The sequence below is a fragment of the Neolamprologus multifasciatus genome, chromosome 12, assembly GCF_963576455.1.
Source record: "Neolamprologus multifasciatus chromosome 12, fNeoMul1.2, whole genome shotgun sequence".
Taxonomy (NCBI): Eukaryota; Metazoa; Chordata; class Actinopteri; order Cichliformes; family Cichlidae; genus Neolamprologus; species Neolamprologus multifasciatus.
In genome coordinates, this window is record NC_140450.1 from 12,150,128 (window position 1) to 12,163,610 (window position 13,483).

The window sequence follows — 13,483 nt, forward strand, 5'->3', positions numbered from 1 at the left end:
ACGTAACCTTTCAATACCTCACAATAAATATATTGAAGATGTATATTCTTCTTCTGATAAGAAAATACATCAGTAGATTTTTTTATATTTTGCCTGCAGGTCAAAAAGCATGTCCGGTAACCTTTTCTGCTTCTTTATATCAAATAGCATCAGGCCACATGCTGTTAGAGACTATGTGCTGGACTATGTTTGTTGTTTAGGTATATTATCGGTGTATGTATTGCCACTAAACTTATACATTTAAAGAGTTGTTGGTGTACTAAAGGGTTTATGAAGCACTGAAGGTTACTAATCAAATGACAGAGTGTTTCCCTATAAGAGCAGAACAAGTGCCTGGTGGGACATCATTATCTCCTGGCATTTGTGTGCCAAAGTCAGCTAAGCCGCCTTCCCACCGCACACGCTCAGATCTTCTAATGGTAGTGTTAAACAGCTCTCTCAGGCTGGCGAGGTATAGCGTCAGGGCATCTCAGGCAACACAGTTTCAATTTGACACTCATCAATATTTGCACATGTGTATGAAGTGTGTCTGTGTGTGTGTGTGTGTGCATGAGAGGTTCATGTGCTTCTAACCGCTTACAAGGAGACAAAGACCCATTAGCATTGGTACCACAGAGCCACTTTCACCTCTTCTCTATACTGTCTCAGCTTCTTGGGCTCTTAATCAGTCAGTACATTCTGTTCTTATGTGTACCTGCAGCTAATGTGCATCCACATATATGTCTGTTGATCTTTCTCTTGGCTTGTCTCCTTAATGTGTGTGCATATGCATGCTGGTAAATTACCAGTGTGACATTCTGAGCACAAGTTAAAAGTGATTATGTGAAAAATCTTATTGTTTTAAATCTATCTATCTATCTATCTATCTATCTATCTATCTATCTATCTATCTATCTATCTATCTATCTATCTATCTATCTATCTATCTATCTATATATATATATATATATATATATATATATATATATATATATATATATACTGAGTAATTTAGTTATAATGGGTCTCTTGTCCAGTAAAAAAAAACATTAGCATCATGGTCACCACCAGCAATCTTCAACTTTGCTTTTCCTTCTTTCTAGCTGTACTGGAGTCAGCGTCACTTGAGAAAATCATCCCAGAGTCTCCACAGAGCAGTGAAGCAGGAGATATGTCGCCGTGCCGTTCTCCTTCCACACCTCGACACCTTCGCTACAGACAGCCTGGTAAGAGGCCACCTATGTGTGCAGGCTACTTTACAGAGCCACAGAGTTAGGCAGATATCCTTTACCCTAACATCATACTAAAATACAAAACCCATAGATCACACAGCAATATAAATGTGTTTGTTAAAGTATTTGTGTTTAGCTTTGTCAGCATGATTTTTCTTGCAGTGGATCAAGTTCATTGACAGGCAGAATAACACTGAAGAAAGACTATGCTGCAAGCAGAACATTTGATATTTTTATTGCATCTTTATTTCATCTTTATTTTTGTTTATTTTATCCATTCAAAAGTCACAAACCATATAATAAATTCAAGTGTTGATAGCTGATGTTAAGAACATGCGACAGTATGTAGGTCTCACAAATGTTCGCGGCCATTTCAGAGCCTTCAAATTTGGTATACTCCCTAATAACAAATAATCTGCTATTTACAGAGTATTTTTTGAATGTTTTCCATGAATACTTTTTTTGCCCTATACAAACAAGGTTTTTCCAGGAAAATTAAAAAAAAAATGAAAAGAATAATTTTACTTTATAAAGCAAACAGTGATTATATTCAGGTAAAGCAATAAGACATAAAAGAAAAATTATTTCAGTCAATAGACATTGGAATCATATTTCATTATGTAAGATTGAAAGGAAAGTTAGCGTTTATGTTCACGTTGTCCCTCCCCTGGATGCAAAAATATAATAGTGTTGTTGCCTTTGATGATAATTATGCGCTTGTGCACCTGCAGTCCAGCCAGGGGAGAACTCACGCTGCTCAGTCTCTCCAGCTTCAGCCTTCGCTATTGCCACAGCAGCAGCAGGACACGGTACACCGCCAGGTACACACACACACACACACACACACACACACACAGTAAAAATGATTAAACAATTCATCCAGATCATAATTCTGATTGCAAAAGCTGCCAGAAAAATCAAAAAGGAGATATAAAGAAAAAACAATGTAAAAGTGAATAATAACTCAAATGTAAAAACCAGAAGTATAATAACCCCGTGGGGGACAGGGTCAGTGGATAATCCATAACTCAGTTTCCATAATCATGAACCTTTAAAAAATAGCTCATGCTTTAATATTCAAAACTTTGAAATGCCTGCTTTTTGTTTGTTTTTGATCTTCCATCCAGTGTTTACTAACTCTGAAAGAACCTGTGATAAAGAGTTCATCATTCGCCGAGCTGCAACTAATAGAGTTCTCAATGTTCTGCGCCACTGGGTCTCCAAACATTCACAGGTCTGTCTGTACCCACCACTCTCTGTGCATGTTGTGTGTGTGTGTGTGGGTCCAGTGTTTTGCTGGGGTGATCAAGTCTGTGGTCTCATTAAAACAGGTGATTGATGCGTTCTCGCTCTGCTCCACTGCTCCCAGTTGATCGCGTAAACAGCAAACTGTGCACAAACACACACCAAATATTGTTTTAACTGGTCAGCTGGCTCAGCCTGCCTACTCTTGTGCTAAACAGCCAGCCTCTAATGAATTGAACATCAAGGTAATTGCCTGCCTCCGTGCAGAGATCTTTACACTCCTACTGCATCGATATGTTTTATGTATTTTTCTTCGATAAAACAAAATGCTGTGATGACAGTCCAGCTTTAGTCAGCTTATTAACACACAGGCCCGCACAATGACATACACACATACAGACACCCACTTATTTTTTAGAGGCCAAAGAACAGAAAGAGCTTGTTAAAACTGACCTTTAAACAGGAGTTAAATTGAGGTAGGAGTAAAGCAAAAAATTGGAGGAGAGGAAAGTGAAAAGACTGTAAGAAATGAAAGAGGAACGGGGATTTGGAAGAAGTATCATGCTGCAGTGACTGATGATTGATCAGGTGATGCTTTTATTGTGTGGAGACTTGAGGTGATATTAATTACAAGAGTAGAATCACCTGTAGTTCAGGTAGTATGTGAAATTATAATATGTGAATAATATTCCGCAGTTTGTTAACACTATATCTACTGAGATTAATAATCAGCTATTTAATCAGCTGTGCAGTGGTAGCTGTTTCTTTGGTATTTTAAAGTACCTTACACATCAGCTGAACAACAGACTTCATGAAATGCAATTCTCTTATTATGCAAGTTCTTAACTATGGGTACTTGTGCCCCTGGGAATACTTCTGCAAAATAGGTTGGTTAAAAAAATCTAAATTAAAAATCTGAGTAAAAAAGCAAATGTATCTAGTGCTAAAAACCAGGTATCAAAAAAGCAGCAGTATTTAGAATAATGAAATATAATTGGCTATAAATGGTTAAATCTACTAGTTACATGGCTGAAACATGTAGGTTCTGAGAGCCTAAAGACCAGTCTGGTCAAGCATCTGAAGGATGCACCGAAACGAGACCAATCCAAAGAGCTTAAAACCACAAGAACCAGAACAAAAGCATCTTGGTGCCACAGGACAGAGGTCCCAATGACATGCCCACATGGATCAGAGCTATTCTGATGGAGGATGTGACAAACTGCTTTGTATATTACTAATAACAGAAAAGTACTCTGTATTATATCACCAACTAAAATGAAATATACCATGATAGAGGACATTTTTCCCACTTAGACTTTCCATTTAATTCAGTTGTGTTGTTTGTTTGTTTACTTTTTTATTAATCTTCACTTCTCTGGTTAAGATTTTAGCTTGAATCAAAATCAGGCTTGTGTTACTGTTACCATTACTACCAAAGTCTGCCTAATGTAAACATGTATTTGTTTGTGCTTAGGACTTTGAGATGAATGGAGACCTTAAGATGTCAGTGATCTGTCTCCTGGAGGAGGTGCTTAGAGATCCAGACCTTCTGCCTCAGGAGAGGAAAGCTACTGCGAACATACTAAAGTACAGCTGAAACTCAAATACACACAAAAACATGCTCTCGTACAAACAAGCAGCGTGTACACAAAGCACTTTGGCACCTTTGAATGACAAAAATATGTCATCAAATAGTGTCGTTTTTAATTTTTAACACTCTCTTGTTCTAATACTTTTACTGTTCTCCTCTATTCTGTCTGATAGTGCGCTTTCTCAAGATGATCAGGAAGATGCCCAACTGAGAATAGAAGACATCTTACAGATGGTGAGAAAATTTTCTGTCATATATACAAACTTTTTCATCCTGGGTACTGATATTAACAATTCCTTTGAGCCAAATTTCAAAATTCAGCTGCCTTAAACCCTCAGTATCTGTACTTGGATCTATATCAAAGTGAGGAGCGGAGATGTCATCGATATGTTTATCCCAGGCAAACAGCTCTGGCTGTAGGCACAGCACTACCCACATGCTGTTCAAACTTTCTCATTGCTTTCAGAAGAAAGGTGATTTAAGGGGAGGGTGAAGAAAGCTAAATCAGATTGTTTTAGGCAGTGGATCAACAGTGGGCATCTTGACGAATGCCCACTATAAGATGAAAAAAAAAGGATTATTTTTAAATCTCAAGGTATTTTATTCAGTTAGCTTTTAGTAGTGACTCTATAATATAGCGAGATAAGATGCAAAAGGTCCTTATTCAAGACCAGGAGGAGACACCAGTCATTTTGGGGTTGTGTCAGAAAGGACATCCAGCATCCACATATTTGATGTGGATGCTGGATGTGGAGCTACTTGCTCTGGCAACCCAATAAGGGAGGAGTTTATTTAGCAAGCTTTAATCTATCTACTCTATCTCCAGTATAAAAAGAGAAAAAGTAATTTTCTACATAGCTTAAACGTCTTGTTTTGCAATACCTAATTTTATGGCTTTGTTCATGTAGTTACAAAGTATTACAAATTTCTGCAAAATACTTTCACAGTTATCACCACCTGTTGCACATGATGACAAAAAAAAATCACAAGCACTGACAATTTCCTAGATTGGATCGGTTATCTCTGGAAATCACAAACAAATAGATGTATTGGGTTTGTAAATTGTGAAAAGCGTCTGTCATTCACAGTGTTCTAAGCTCTGGGCAGAAGGGGTAAATAGACTCTGTGCTGACAGTGATGCTACCCAGGGAACTGTCAAATGTCATAAACCATATTTATCACAGCCTGTCTCTTTATTAGATATTTATATCTCACTATCTCACTTCTGTTTGGGGTCATTTGTTTTTTATGTCTTTGTCTCTGAATGTGTGTGTGTAGGCGGACTGCCCGAAGGCAGAGTGTTTTGAATCTCTCTCAGCGATGGAGCTGGCTGAACAGATCACTCTGCTGGATCACATCGTCTTCAGGAGCATCCCTTATGAGTCAGTCCTCTCATGAAACCCAGTCAGTCCTCTCATATGTGATCTGCATCAGGTCAAATAGACATAAATCCTCTTTATGGGCACTGGGCATGCTTTTAGAAGGACATAAATGAAAACTAATGGTATTTTATTTCAACTTTACAACTCCAAACATCAGAGAATAGATTTGCACTTGCTTACCATCTGACTTCAGAGGCATTAGAAAATGAAACGTATACTCTGCTATACTTGTGTGTGTGTGTGATCTCATTTGGGTATATCTCTGTCTTCCCTCTCGAAGAGAGTTCCTGGGCCAGGGATGGATGAAGGTCGATAAGACAGAAAGGACACCTTACATCATGAAAACGAGTCAGCACTTCAATGATGTAACTTCTTCCAATGTGTTTAAGCACCATTTTTTTCCAGACTCTTCTGTAAAGATTCAGTACCTATAGCTCTTCATTAATACCATACTACTCTTTTCTTTTTCTTTTGAAGATGAGTAACCTGGTGGCATCGCAGATTATGACCCATACTGATGTGGGCTCAAGGGCCAACTCCATTGAGAAGTGGGTTGCTGTGGCAGACATATGTCGCTGTCTGAACAACTACAACGGAGTATTGGAAATCACATCCGCACTCAATCGAAGTGCTATCTACCGTTTGAAGAAGACCTGGGCTAAAGTCAGCAAACAGGTGGGGTAAATCCTGAACAACCCTCTCTATATGCAAAACCTGAAATACTTGTTTAAAGATCTAAAGTGTATAAACACTTAATCTCATCGTGAAGCACTAGAAAAAAACATCTTTTGTCCAAAATGTTTACAAATGGGAATTCTTTCATTGGCACTGATACTGTACCATTAGAGGGTTTCAGAGAAGAGACAAGTGCTTAATCGCACTTAATGCTAATAGCGGTAAGGTTTATTGTCTGCTCTTTACTTAATCCTGATAACATTCAGCAGACAGGCTGCCTGCAATGCTATTCATGGCTGGAGAAAGTTTCAAATCTTGCCATTTTAGATCATTATAAATGCCTGTTTGTGATCTTTTCCAGACTAAAGCCCTGATGGACAAACTGCAGAAGATTGTGTCCTCAGAAGGACGATTTAAAAATCTGAGGGAGACGCTGAAAAAGTGAGACTTTGCATTTGTTTTTAAAATACCATCATATGTAAGAAAAAGCACAGCACAATGGTGCAGTGGTTAGCACTGTTGGCTCACAGCAAGAAGGCCCTGGGTTTGAATCCGTCATCTGGCCGAGGCCTTTCAGTGGCTTCGGCTTCGAGGCCTTTCAGTGGCTTCGGCTTTATTCATTAGTGGGTTAGATTATGTGGTGATTTCAAATTTCCCATAGGTGTGAATGTGGGAGTGAATGGTTGCCCGTCTCTCTGTGTTAGCCCTGCATCACACTGGCGACCTGTCCAGGGTGTATCCTGCCTCTTGCTGTATGATAGCTGGGATACACTCCGGCAACCCTGATAGGGATAAGCAGGAGAGAATAGATGGACGGACGTATCAAAAAATGAGTTTTTATGGACTTGGAAGCAAGTTGATTTGTATGCTATTCTTTAACTCTCTCATTCCAGTTGCAACCCTCCTTGTGTGCCATATTTGGGAATGTATCTAACAGACTTGGCCTTTATAGAAGAGGGAACACCAAATTTTACAGAGGAGGGTCTTGTTAACTTCTCCAAAATGAGGATGGTAAGCATGTGTAAATAAATGCACTGGAAGCAGATCATCTTGAGGTGCACGCTGTTAAGTCAGTATTAAGATAAATTCCATATTTTATTCAGATATCTCACATCATCAGAGAGATCCGACAGTTCCAGCAGACGCCGTACAGAATAGAGCATCAGCCCAAGGTACTTTTATTTTTTATTTTTATCTGTACTACCTTTCTTTATCTAAAGATCAAAAACATCACAAGGCATTATTTCATTTAGACGACATGCAATTATTATTACTTAAACAATATAATCAAAGGGCAGGATAACATTTAAACTGTCAAAAAGCTTCTAAAATAATAAAAGAAAACTAGTCTGAAGAAGTGAGGTTTGAGAGTGGTTTTAAGGAATTAGTTTTGCTTGGTTTGACTGCACAGATTATTCTTCGATGCGCTGGTCTTGGCTCTTGTTCTGAGAGGATTACTGAAAATCCCTTTGATATATGGGTAGTCTTTTTTTTTTTTTTTTTTAAATGCATGGAACAACAGAAGCCATCCCAAATTACCCAGTCTTCTGTTTTTGCTCTAACATACTCATCTTTCAAACAGGTATTAGTTGGACCAACCAGAAAACAGATTACTTTAATGAATAGCTTATTTGCAAAATCCTATTGGTGTATTTCCTGTGAGATCATCTTATAGTCAAAATCACATCAATCTTTAATTGAAAATAAATAATTGAAGCTGTAGCCGTAAAGATATTTTAATCATCATGCCTGTCATCCATATTTGATTATAACCAGGTGACCCAATACCTTCTGGATAAGACTCTGATCATGGATGAGGATACACTTTATGATCTCTCCCTGAAGATAGAGCCCAGGCTTCCCGCCTGAGTTAGAGCTGTTTGTGGCCTGTGGGAGCCTGCTGAACCTGGACCCCCAAAAGGGCAAAACGCCCACGTGATCTCATCAATCAAGAGAAAGTTGGAAGAAGAATTTTCAGAGCAACTTGGAAATAGAATGAGATTTGGTCTAAGGAGACAGATATCGATGCATGCGGTCAGTTGAACATGTTTGAGAGCTTTACAAGAGAAAGGGGAATATAAGAATGAGAAATGCACTTGTAAGGTTGTAAGACAGCTCGTCTTCGAGGGGAAAGAGAGGTTGCATTGTATGAAGGTTTTAAGGAAATTGCATGTCATTGTCTGGTGCACATGGCATCACACTTCCTGGGGCAGCCTGAGAGTCCAGGACAGGGTGAGAGAGAGGAGTTAATGGATGTAACAGAGATGTAGCATATACAGATAGTGTGACAGAGAGGTGTTTGAGCTTACGTCTCTGTACTATTGTCTGTGTTCTTTTGCCTGTGCATTTTCCGTGCCATGTCCTGTGGAGCAAGACCCCTAAAATGCTTTCTGTCATGAAGGTCACTGCATAAAACTTGCATGAATTAAGCTTAGGATGTAACTGTCTAAATTGCCTTCATTCTGACCCCTGATCCTCTGCTTAGCATGCACCGCTTTTGCCAGGGTGACTTCTTAAGCCATTATGCATCCTCAGTGGGCTGAATGCATCAAAAGCCTTTAAACCTTCACATATAATGCAGAAAGATGAAAACGAAACACAAAATGTGATATATTTTAATGAATTTAGATTTTTCCCTTGTTAAGCAATTAATTCTATATTTATTTGTGATTGCTTAATTTGGTTGACTTTTTTTAAAGAACACATGAATGATTAAAATTAAAACATTTATTCAGTGCCTTCCACTAGTGTAGGTCAATCTCCCACATTCCCAAATTGAAAATTTGCAAGCACAAAGTTTTATATAAATTCAAATTTAAAATATTAATATTTTATTTAAAATAAAGACTGTAATTTTACTCATTCATTTCCTTTTTTTAACATCATGTAGACTAAACAGTAGCATGTCAGTGTAATGTAGTAAAGCCATTGCAGCATCCAATGAGCATATATCTCCCTCTACTGTTTAAATATTGTTATAACCTCTGCTAACACAAAGCTTTGCAGCATGTGTGTGCAATTTGTTTGGTTTTTTTGGCATTTATTGACTGTCAGCTGGGCTAGTGGGTGTCATCAGGCCTCTATGTGTAACTGGGGCGACTACAGTCTAAACTGGGACAGTACACAGTGCACTCCCTGAGATGTAGCTTTGCTTGATTGAAAGGATGATCATTATTTACCATGCTATTTATTTCAGATGCTGTATTTTTTTTTTTGTATATAGTGACTTTACACATATTGTACGATTGAAGAAGAAATACTTGGAATTGTTATGCTGTGAATACTGATTTTATTGTTGTTGTTGGTTTTTTTCTTTGTCTCTCTGGTTTTCATGTTGAATTTTAATTTTGCATCGGAGGCTCTTGTATAGGAAAAAATCTGTTCAACTTTATTCTAAAAAAATGCCTTTCGAAGGTTAAAAAATGTAGCACTTCAATAATAAGACATTGTTTTCTGTATTAATGATATGATAAGTATAATTGTCCTGCATGCACACAACAGCTGCATGTTGTGCATGTCTGACTGGACGCTTCCTTTACCTTCTTCCTCTGCTTCTCTATAATAATATCGTCTCTGTAGCTGTCAGGAAAAAAAAAGAAAGGTATAAAAACAATACTTTGTCCATCGAATCAGGCACGTATGTCTCTTAGTTTACCTCACAAAGTTAAGCCTCTTGGCTGTGTCTTCTGCAAAACAAGCTGTTGTTATGCAGTAGCAGTGTTGCAACGTTTCTCACAGAACAATAACCTTATTCAAAATCAATTAGAGGAAATGTTTCAGACTTTGCTCTTGGGAAAACTTGCCCTTTTGCACTGCGTCTGTAATTCTGAGTGTCTGTTTCACATTAAAAGTGTGGGAATACAGTATGCTATGTTTGTATTGTAATATTATCTTTGTGTTTATTTGTTTGCATTTTCATGTGTGGGTGCAGGGGAAATAAATTCAACATGCCTTATACGTTTGCATATTTCTTTGGAGTCCTTAGTAAGAATTTCAGTAATATTACCACTAATGTTGAGTCCACTTCAGCTCCTTTCAATAATGCATCAAAAAATATCACTAAAATATTGTGGCCAAACTTTGTAAAACCAGACACCAGAAATAGATTTTAATTCCAAAAAAAGTTGGAGACACTGAGTAAAATGTAAGTAAAAGTAGAATGCAATAGTTTGCAAATTTCAAACTCATTGTCATGCACAGAAAAAAATGTAAACAAAAATTTCATGAAAAATATTAGCTCATTTTGAATTTGATGGTCTCAAAAAAGTTTGGATGGGGCAGCAAAAGTCTGGAAAAGTGAGTGATTCTAAAAAGAAACAGCTGAAAGGACATTGCTGCTAACTAGGTTAACTGGCAACAGGTCATTAACATCGAAAGAACATCTTAGAGAGGCAGAGCTTCTCAGAAGTCAAGATGGGCAGAAGGTAGGTTATCCAACCTACAAAATGCTGCATCTAAAAAACTGTACATGTAATATATTATGTAACATAATTTTTCTGCTGTTGATCCAGGTTCAGATCAAGAGTCCTCCCTTATACTAGCCACCTCCTCCAGCTGATCCAGGTGGACACTGAAGCATTCCCAATTTAGCTGACAGACATAATCTCTCCAGCTCCCTTTCTTCTGTCCTGGGGCCTCTTCCTGGTAGCTGAACCACCTCAAGTTGTTCCTTTCACTGTGCAGGAGTAGTGGCTTTACTGTGAGCACCTCCTGACTGACAGAGGTCCTCATTCTATACCTACACCAGAGTCCAATCACCCTTTGAATATTATTCTATAATGTTGAGTCTGGCTATAGAATAATGTTCTTCAATAAAAAAACTATTCTGGGATTCTTCAAAAATCTCTGTGCATAAGGAACAAGGCTAAAATCAATATTGGATCCCTGTGATACACAGCATTACAAACAGGCATGAGTCTGTCATGGCAATCACTGCATAGGAGCACTTCCAGAAGTTAATGTCTGTGAACACAGTTCCCTTGTGCCATCCACAAATAAAGGTTAAAGCTTTATCATGCAAAGAGGAGGTTGTGTGTGAACAAGATCCAGAAATGGTACCATCATTTCTGGGCCAAAGGTCATTGGAAATTAACTGAGGCAATTTGGAAAACTGGTTTGTGGTCAGATGGATTAAAATTTTAAATTATGTTTTGAAAAAAGTTTACTGTGTCCTTTAGACTCATATTTCAGCAAAAACAATGCTAAACCACATACTGCATCTATCATAACAGCATGGCTTCGTAGTGGAAGAGTCTAAGTGCTGAACTGGCCCTGCAGTCAGACCCTTCACCAAAACACTTGGTACATAATGAATCAAAAATATGGCAAAGCATACCCAGGACTGTTGAGCAGCTGGAATCCAACAAGAAGGGAACAACATTCCTCACCCCCAAAAGCCCAGCAACTAGTCTCCTCAGTTCCCAGATGTTTACAAGAATAGGGGATGCTACATAAAAGTAAACATGACTGACTTCCCCCCCCCCCCCCAGCTGTGTTGTGGCCATCAAATTCAAAATGATCTAATGTTCTTCTTAAAATTTTATATTTTCTCAATTTAAATATCTGACATGTTTTTTTCCATTATGAATCAAATATGAGTTTATGAGATTTGCAAATCATTGCATTATGTTTTTATTTACATTTTACACAGCATCCCAACTGTTTTGAAATTGGGGTTGTACATATCGAATGTGATAGTGCTCTTCAAATAATGAATAATTAAGTAATTTAAAATGTTGCAGATTCCCATTTGAAGCATTGCAATAACAATCAACACGATATTTGAAAGTCTAAATCTCTATCCTTGTCTGGAGATATTTCATGCAGATACTGAACTTGGGATATTTGCAGAGTTAGGACCTTGAATTTTATGAAGATGCCCCTTCATAAAATTCAATTTGCTCCAAGCCACTTTTTATTTTGATTGTTAGGGATACAAGAATGTGCAAAGCATGCTATGAAATAAGAATTTCTATTCGGATATGCTTCAGGCTGCATTGCTGCTTCTGATGAAGAGTGCTCTATCTTGGGACTAGTGCTGAAAACAACAAGTACAGTTCATGCATGCAGTATTCTACGTTGGCCTATAAAAACCTGCTTACATGTGCGTAGTCCTTTGTGAAAGAGTAACCAGGCAGCTCCGAGGCAAACATACTAAGTGCACTGCATGGATGATGGTATTTTAAGAACATAACGTTTTTTTTTTCCAACTGTTATTTTCTTTCACTTTTTCACAAAATTACAAAGTACTACTGACTGCTTTGCACTGATGTTCAGAGTGGTGCACAAATGAAACACTCTCATCCACTGTAACACGACATTATATTTTAGGAAAAAAGTATACTTCTTAGTGCCACCTAAAAACAAAGTGCTACAAGTTCTATATGTCAGTGAAACAACTATAATCACTATATCTGCCTCATAAATGACGGGTTCTGACTCTGAATGATGACCCATGACTGTGGTTGTCCTGCCACCATGTGGTCACAACTGATTTTGCGTCTTTATCCACCAGTACACACATCCATCAGCTAAAGCTCTGGACACTCAAGCATGGGCTCAACAAGACCATCAAAGGTAAAAGATGTATTATCTGCCCCTTTTAGTACACTTATAAATCTTATAAACTGGCTAACTGACTAACTCTTGACTAATGACTAACTCTTTTTAATATCTATTTTTGTCGATTTAGCCTAAAATATGGATCTTATGGTGATCTGCGATTCTACACTGGCTGTGTAGGTGAGGAAGAATACGTGAACAGAACAATGCAATAAATGAATGAATTGTTAAATATGTATGTATGGGTGACATATTTAATTCTATGTAGTGATTGTATGCTTCATGGACACGTATTATGTAGTGGTTAATAATTGTCTTAGATATGCTGAAATGAACAAGTATCAAACTAGAGAGCATTAAAGCGGTGGCTGTAGCTCAGGAGATAGAGCAGGACATCTACTAATTGGAAGGTTTTGGTCTGATTCCTGACCGCTCCAGTCTGCATGCCAAATATCCTTGGAGAACACACAAACCCCAAGTTGCTCATTCATACTTGTGTGTGAATGTTAGATAGGAAGCTGTTAACCCTTTCATACATGAATTATGACAACCACAACCAGGATACTTTTCTTAAGTATTTTTATTCACCTTCAGGCATGAAAAGATTAATAAAAATACTTAAGAAAAGAATCCTGATTGAGGTTTTCATAATTCATGCATGACAGGGTTAAAAAACAATAATTACAATGAAACACGTCCTACATCTATCCATCCATCCATCCATCCACCCATCCATTTTCTTCCGCTTATCCGGGGCCGGGTTGAGGGGGCAGCAGCCAAAGCAGAGAAGCCCAGCCTGTGCTCTGTTCCAGTAGCAC

At 38.0% G+C, this 13,483-nt stretch overlaps 1 protein-coding gene across 5 annotated transcripts in view; it reads left to right on the forward strand.

The window, feature by feature from the left end:
- The window catches only part of rasgrf2b (Ras protein-specific guanine nucleotide-releasing factor 2b), a 43,594-nt gene extending 33,533 nt beyond the window's left edge, over positions 1–10,061 (forward strand). For 4 of the 5 annotated variants that reach the window (XM_085179549.1, XM_085179548.1, XM_085179550.1 and 1 more), the window contains 12 exons: positions 1,083–1,205; positions 1,943–2,032; positions 2,339–2,445; positions 3,931–4,043; positions 4,221–4,281; positions 5,326–5,429; positions 5,710–5,794; positions 5,907–6,104; positions 6,466–6,545; positions 6,998–7,115; positions 7,208–7,276; positions 7,881–10,061. In XM_085179549.1, the coding sequence (XP_085035675.1) occupies positions 1,083–1,205; positions 1,943–2,032; positions 2,339–2,445; positions 3,931–4,043; positions 4,221–4,281; positions 5,326–5,429; positions 5,710–5,794; positions 5,907–6,104; positions 6,466–6,545; positions 6,998–7,115; positions 7,208–7,276; positions 7,881–7,973 (1,241 nt within the window). In that variant the 3' untranslated portion in view covers positions 7,974–10,061. Of the gene's footprint in view, positions 1–1,082; positions 1,206–1,942; positions 2,033–2,338; positions 2,446–3,930; positions 4,044–4,220; positions 4,282–5,325; positions 5,452–5,709; positions 5,795–5,906; positions 6,105–6,465; positions 6,546–6,997; positions 7,116–7,207; positions 7,277–7,880 lie in introns of those variants that run through there. The other variant, XM_085179553.1, reaches the window with a different exon arrangement.
- Positions 10,062–13,483: the final 3,422 nt, after the last annotated feature.